The sequence below is a fragment of the Orbilia oligospora genome (genome assembly GCF_000225545.1).
Source record: "Orbilia oligospora ATCC 24927 unplaced genomic scaffold scaffold00211, whole genome shotgun sequence".
NCBI classification, from domain to species: Eukaryota; Fungi; Ascomycota; class Orbiliomycetes; order Orbiliales; family Orbiliaceae; genus Orbilia; species Orbilia oligospora.
Genome location: NW_011645768.1, coordinates 12,234 through 20,187, shown reverse-complemented (window position 1 = coordinate 20,187; position 7,954 = coordinate 12,234). Strand labels below are relative to the sequence as shown.

At 33.1% G+C, this 7,954-nt stretch overlaps 3 protein-coding genes across 3 annotated transcripts; all 3 read left to right on the top strand.

The window, feature by feature from the left end:
* Positions 1–188: 188 nt before the first annotated feature.
* AOL_s00211g5 (uncharacterized protein) lies at positions 189–893 on the top strand (the record flags this gene model as incomplete). The annotated part of the gene is made up of 1 exon (XM_011129200.1): positions 189–893. One exon carries the CDS (start codon positions 189–191, stop codon positions 891–893), a length of 705 nt encoding a protein of 234 aa, XP_011127502.1.
* A 1,217-nt stretch (positions 894–2,110) lies between these two features.
* Positions 2,111–2,674, top strand: AOL_s00211g4 (uncharacterized protein; the record flags this gene model as incomplete). The annotated part of the gene is made up of 1 exon (XM_011129199.1): positions 2,111–2,674. One exon carries the CDS (start codon positions 2,111–2,113, stop codon positions 2,672–2,674), a length of 564 nt encoding a protein of 187 aa, XP_011127501.1.
* A 4,382-nt stretch (positions 2,675–7,056) lies between these two features.
* Positions 7,057–7,941, top strand: AOL_s00211g3 (uncharacterized protein; the record flags this gene model as incomplete). The annotated part of the gene is made up of 2 exons (XM_011129198.1): positions 7,057–7,578; positions 7,678–7,941. 2 exons carry the CDS (start codon positions 7,057–7,059, stop codon positions 7,939–7,941), a joined length of 786 nt encoding a protein of 261 aa, XP_011127500.1.
* Between the last annotated feature and the right edge of the window lie 13 nt (positions 7,942–7,954).

Below are 7,954 nucleotides of genomic sequence, written 5' to 3'. Positions count from 1 at the left end.
AAAGTCTCAATGATATTACCATCAAAGACACAGGACTTCTACCTCTCATAAACGAATCTTTTGATCGCCTTGTGAACACCCAAATATTTTCTAAACTCGACATTGTCAACAGTTACTATAATATCCGAATTAACCCTGGAGAAGAATGGAAAACCGCCTTTAAATGCTGCTATGGATTATTCGAATATATGGTTATGCCTTTCGGACTAACCAATGCGTCCGCATCTTTTCAAGCTTTTATAAATCATGTTCTACAAGAACACATCGATGTAATCTATATTGTCTATCTAAACGACATTTTGATCTACAGTAAAAATCTTGAAGAACACAAGAAACATATCAACCTAATCCTCGCCTCCCTACGAGAATACAACTTGCAATACGCAAGAGAAAAATCTGAATTTGCTGTTACCGAATATGAATTCTTAAAAGCCATAATTACTTCTAATAGTGTTAAAATGGACCCAAAAAAGGTCCAAGCTATTCAAAATTGGCCTATCCCTCAAGAAATCAAGGAAATACAGTCATTTTTAGAACTCTACAACTATTATCGATGTTTCATTCGAAAGTATAACTTCATATCAGCAGCGCTATCTGAACTTACGAAAAAACAAGTTAAATTCGAAATAACACCCGAACAAATCGCCACTTTCGATACCCTCAAAAATTCCTTCGTATCCGCCCCAATTCTTAGAATTTACGATTCAAAATTACCTATCAAAGTTGAAACAAACGCCTCTATAGCAGCTCTTAGAGCTTGTTTACTACAATTACACCCCAATAAAAAATGGTACCCAGTTGCCTACATCTCTCACAAATTCGACGCTACCCAGCTACGATACGCTATACATGATAAGGAACTCATGACTATCGTAAAAACTTGTCGAAAATAGCGTGTCTACCTTCAAACAAAAGAACCCTTCACTGTCCTCTCCGACCACAAAAATCTCACTTATTTTCTCACCACAAAAGAACTCAGCAGACGACAAGTCCGCTAATAAGAACTTCTGTGTGAATACAACATAAAAATCGTCCATTTCAAAGAAAAAAAAACGCACTCACCGACGCCATTAATCAACGATCAGACCTAATAAAAAAAGTAGAACCCAACAAAGGTGCTATCCTCAAACCACAAGGACGCAATATTACCATCAACAAAGCCCTCAACCTTACGGAACATATTGTGAAAGATGAGCTCAAAGGAAAAATTATACAAAGTTATCAGCACGACGTTGTTGCACGATGAGTGCTAGAACGAGCTCAAGATCCCCCCCAATATTTTGAACTTCACGATAAAATCATTCTATTTCGTAACGCTTTCTACATTCCCTCAAAGAAACTCCAAACAAAAATCATCTCTCAACACCACAACTTTCTCGCTCATAACCACTTAGGAGTAGATCATACTCAGGAATTTCTGACGAAATCGTATTACTAGCCTAACATAAGAAAATATATTGAAGAATACATCAAAACTTACAACATATACTATCGAAATAAGCCCAATCGATATAAACCCTACAGAACTCTCCAACCCCACAACATACCCTATGCATCTTTTGAAGTTATTACCTATGACTTTATTCAAGAAATACAACCCTCACGAAACCCACTTACCAATTTCATCTTCAACAAAATCCTAATTATCACCTACAAATTCTCGAAAACCGCTATCTTCATACCATAGCATGAAAAGTTCAGAACAACCGAATTCCAACATATCTACCTCCAACATATCTTTTCCAAATACAGAATCCAACACAAACACATCTACGACCAAAATCAACTCTTTCAGAGCAAATATTGGCAATCAATCATGAACCAAACTGGCACCAAACTAAATATTACTTCTAAGGCACATCCTCAAACAGATGATACTTCAGAACGTCTAATTCAAACCCTCGAAATATATCTCCAATATTTTATAAATTATGCGCAGACAAATTGGATATCTCTCCTCCCCTCTACCAAATTTGCATACAACACCTCTCAACACTCAACCACGAAGTTATCGCCATACGAAGTCTTACGTAGATAAACTCCAAAAGCCTTTTTACCTCCCCTCCGACCAAAAGAAGTCGTGCCTAATACTAAAGAACATATAGAAAAAATGAAAAATCTTCATAGTATCCTTAGGAAAGACCTTCAATTCTCTCAAGAACGAATGGCTCATTACTATAATAAAAAGCATCTAGAAGCTCCTTTATTAAAAAAAGGAGATAAAACATATCTACTTGCACAAAATTTGAAAACCAAGCGCCCTAAAAAACTTAATTTTCAGAAATACAGCCCCTACACAATCAAAAAACAATTGGGTAAACACCAATACGAATTGGACATACCTGGACCCTCACAAATTCATCGCACATTTCATATTTCTCTCTTGGAACCCGCTCCACCTAAACTACGGGAAGACCCAGAAAACATGGAAATCGAATACAACAATTACACCGAATACGACGTCGAAAAGATCCTCAAAGGACCTAATAAGAATAACAAATATCTTGTTCAATGGTCTCTACCCTATGGCCCAGAAGACGACTCCTGGCAGCCAAAGGAAAACATCTCCCCAAAACTCATCCAGTCCTATCTAAAGCAACCCGGAATGCTCACTCAGCAAAGCAACGCAGCGCCAAAGAAAAGACGTGGACGACCTAAGAAGAATGCCGATTAGCAAGAAGCGAAAATCACAATAACATTCATGGCTTGCACACACCTAACAGCACCCCTCATCACAAATACACCCCCTTATGCACCACTAGTGCAACCAATCTAAATCAGCCTCCCTAGCCTCCCAACGTCGAAAAAGCTCACCTAAAACTTCTCGTTAAGTAGGCCACGCCAACAGAAAGGCACGCAACAAACAAATTCCCTCAAACAAAGAAACAATATTAGGAGTCAAAGACTCCGCAAACGCAAGAAGAAACTCTCAACAAGGTATTTTATTTGAAATTAAAAAGAGTTACGAATACAAAAAGGAATCAAGCAAGATTGTTTTGAACATCCCCATAAATACCCTTTATAAAATTTTCCATCGAAAACTCTTCCCCCCTTCGAAAAAACACGAAAAAATTCTCTATATCCACAGAATCTGCGAAATAACTTAAAAATTCCATGGCAGCCCCCAGAACCTCTTCTGGAATCACCTCCCCATTATCTACCCACTCAGGACTTAAATCCCACACGTCGCCCTTGAGATAATTTAATTGTTCTTGTATATCTAAATCCCCCCCATCAACCTCCTCTAATGGATCCTCTTCCATAAATAAAGCTTCTACATACGCTAAGCTCTCACAATGCTTCTCAATAATAATGGATAACTTTTGTTAACAACGCTTCAACTCCGCCGCCATTTTGTAAAACTCAACAAGAGACACCAATAATTTATTTTAATTTTCCGCCAATTTGTTTTAATCATCTTGAACTATTTGCTAAATATTTTCGAGTCTTCCCATAATTTCATAAAGCTGTTGAGTTTTCGAAACTCTTACTTCAGAAATCCGTACCACTGGTAAATATATCAGCACGTATTTATAGAAGGATCTACGACAAAAACACTTATATGGAATCGTATTGCATTTTTTCTTCCTATACTTGACGCATATGGAACAATTTTTAAAGCCTTCTATCATCTTATACGAATAACCGCTCCACTTATAAAACGAACACGCTTCTGCCGCTATAACGCCGAAATGTTCGAAATCTTCAAAAACTCAACAAGCCCACTCTTTTTGGGACTCGTTGGCCATTTTATTTTCTTTTCGATGTTTCTAAACTCCCTTTTTGAATATAGCAAGTATAAAAGATGTGTTAATTACACACTTTAAAGAATATTTAATGGTTTAAGTTTGATTTCATTTTTATTACTTCAAACTAATATTCTTATACATATACCTACTTATATAATTTTGTACAACACAAAATTATACTACAATTTTATTTTCATAAAAAACCAACAAAACCATAACAGTAGTATTCCCTTGTGGGAATTTCCGTGTTAGAAAACCCCCTATTTGATTCTTTTGTACGGTATTTTTCCTGTATACAATTTTGTCCTACACAAAATTCCCCTCATAAACCTAATATTTTATATGGATTATTTCCCTGTCTATAAGAAGATCCTGCACAAGAATTTTATATAACGAAGTTTTTTTTAAAGAAGGAGATAGTGTTACGGCCCAGCTATATTGACTAACCCGATTAGGAAATATATCTTGGCGTGATAAATATGCTTTTTGTTTTTGCCTCTCTTTATCTTACAAGAATGTTTTAGTTATAATTATTCAAATTCTTCAGATTGAGAGTTTATACATCTGTTTTCTGTCTTATGTATAAATATATTGTGGAACAACACATTTCTTGTTTTAACTGATAGGCGGAAATGTTTGACACTGGTTTATCATGTAATGTTCGACGCCAAGTCTTTTCTTTATCGAATATGTTGACTGGTCGATTGTCAACAATATTGATAAGTCAATTAAACATCTGTTATATGTTTAGTCACTCATTTGTAGGAAACTTCATCATGTATTTAAAAACCTTTAAGCGATGGTAGTTTTTAGTTTATCTTGGAACTCCATTGGTCAACTTATTAACTTAGTTTATAACTTACTTGAACAGTATTTAGTCTCACAGCTAATTACTGTGTTACACTTTTTATTCATACAACTTTATATCTTCACCCCGAATACTATACTACCCTCTGAGAGATCTGAACATATAGAGTTGAGAAACACAGCAGAGTGCTAAGCTGTTTTAGGAAACCTTGCCAAGGAATCCTGGGACAGGTGTAACAACTCCAATAAATTTAAAAATAATAATAAACCACTCCACACAATTTTTCAAAAAATTTTAAGTCCATCTAAAAATTACCATAAAACTCCATAAACTTATTAAAAATAAAAACATTTATATAATAATTTAACATATTAATTTACTTTAAACTTTAAATATCATAAAATACATTAAATTAATATTCTAAACACAAAAATTAATTTTTTATTTTAAATCTTTTTTTTACTACTATTTTTTATATAATTATAATAAAATATTTTTTTAATTTAAAAATATTTTCCTCTCTATCCCTATGAGAAATCTTATCATTTATTTTAATCACTAAATTATAATTATTACTTTTATAATTATCTTCTTCTTTATCTTCAAATATTACAACCATATTACCTAACATCATTTCTACTACTAATACTTCTTTTTTTAAAAATCTTTTTTTTTTAGAAATAAAATCAAAAATAAATTTTTTTTATTCCTACTATTATAACCAAATAATTATAATTTAACATATAATTTCTGGTTATAATCAACTTCATTAATATATTATAATATCTCTAACCTTACTAAATATTTTTTCTAAACTTATTAATACAATAAATATTATTAAAATATTTTTAATTATTATTACAAAAACTAAATATTTCTTTTCCAGTAATTTCCAGTTTTTTAATAAATTTTCGATATTAACAAATAACTCTTCTAGAAATTATTTTACTTTATTACATTTTAAACTCAAAAAAATATTAAAAGAAGAATTAAAAAAACCAAAAAATAAACCAATATTAAAAATATTCGTAAGATTATCAAAATTAATATTAAACTATTATTAATTTAAAACAGTAAATTCATTAGTAGAAGTAAAGTTTTAAAATTTTAAAATATCTTCCTTTTTATATTTAATATATTATTTATTATAAAAGTAAAAAATTTATTTTTATAAATATTTTTATAAATTTTATTAAATTTATTTTTATTTTAATCTAAATTTATATAAAAATCTAACTTAATAGCTGGATTAATTATATAATTTAAATTATAAAAAAAATCTTTTAAATAATAAATATTACTATAATATTTTTTAAATTTAATAAATATTTGTGTTACACCTGTCCCAGGATTCCTTGGCAAGGTTTCCTAAAACAGCTTAGCACTCTGCTGTGTTTCTCAACTCTATATGTTCAGATCTCTCAGAGGGTAGTATAGTATTCGGGGTGAAGATATAAAGTTGTTGTCACGGCCCAGCCATATTGACTAACCCGATTAGGAAATATGTCTTGGCGCGACAAACATGCTTCTTGTTTCTACCTCTCTTTATCTCACAAGAATGTTTTAGTTATAATTATTCGGATTCTTCAGATTGAGAATTTATACGCCTGTTTTCTGCCTCATGTACAAATGTGTTGTGGAACAACACATTTCTTGTTTTAACTGACAGGCGGAAATGTTTAACACTGGCCCGTCATACAATATTCGACGCCAAATCTTTTCTTTATCAAACATGTCGACTGGTCAACTGTCGACAATATCAACAAATCAACCAAACATCTGTTATATATCTAGTCACTCATTTATAAGAAACTTCATCATGTATTTAAAGACCTTTAAACGATAACAGTTCTCAGTTTATCTTGGAACTCCATCGGTCAACTTATCAACTTAGTTTACAACCTACTTAAACAATATTTAGTCTCACAGCTAATTACTGTATTACACTTTCTATTCATACAACTTTATATCTTCACCCCAAATACTATACTACCCTCTGAGAGATCTGAACATATAAAGTTAAGAAACACAGCAAAATACTAAGCTATTTTAGGAAACCTTGCCAAGAAATCCTAGAACAAATATAACACTTTAACCGATCCAACTCTTAAAAGGAAGTAGTATATGTCGAAAAGTTACGGTCTATCAGACATAAACACAAGTAATGAAAGTCAAAAAAACTTCTACAATCCCCTTAAAACTTTAGCACAACTTGCAAATCAAAGAGTAGTTAAACACGCTGCAGCACAAACCGAACTACTAGCAAGTCAGGTAAGCCCTAGTCTCAAACTACAAAGTAGAACTAATATCAGAGAAGACGAAGAATCTATTAGAGTTTATAGACCACTAGAATCCCAAAACGAAATTACAACAGTTAAATTAGGCATTCAAGTTCAACCTGTAGAAAGACCACAAGAAAACGCGCGCAACAGACACATAAGAAAACTCAGTACAGACATTAACAACCTGCTAGCAACATTAAACATATCTACTAAACAAATGAACATCGATCCTAACAACAATAGAGAAGGAAACTCCACCAACCCCAAACCAGAAAACCCCCCTCCTAAAACCCTCGAAGAATTGCAAATGCAATTGGAATTCTTGCAAAAGAAATACGACCAAGACATCGAAGAAACCACCACCAAAATCTCTATCATGGATTCGGAAAGAGTAAAGATAGAAAAAGAGCGTAACAAACTCCAAAAACAACTTAACAGCATAAAACCACCACGAATTAGCGACCCAACTAAGTTCAACGGAACGCCTGGAAAACTTGATCACTTTCTCCAGCAGCTCGACACCCATTTCCAACTCCAAACCGAACGATTCCCTGATGATAAAACCAAAATCCTCTTCGCAGGAATGTACCTTGAAGGTACTATCCTACAAACTTACATTACTTACCAACAACATTGTTCCAAACCCATTGAGGAGCAAGAAGAACATGTTGTCAAAGTTATGACCAACTACGATGCCTTCACCAAATTCCTTAAACAGCAGTGTAAAGAAGACGACAAGGTCTCTCGTGCACAACGAAGCATCACCTCCCTCAAACAAACCAACTCCACTCGAAACTATTTTCAAGAATTCAACAAACTCGCAATCCTAACTGAATAGGACGACAGTAATCTTTACTACCGAGCAAGAGAAAAACTCAAGACTAAGCTCCAACAGTATGTCTACATTCAGGAGAAGGAACGGAAAGATAAAAACCTCCCTGATATGACTCGCATAGAAATGCAACAACATACTATCGAAATTGACGATATCAATTTCAAAACTCGCACCAACCAATCCTCCTATAACAATAAAAAGAAGAACAATAACAACTCCAACAACTTTGGAGGCAAGAAAAATAAAAAGGATAACAACGGACAATAGAAACGTAGTAAAG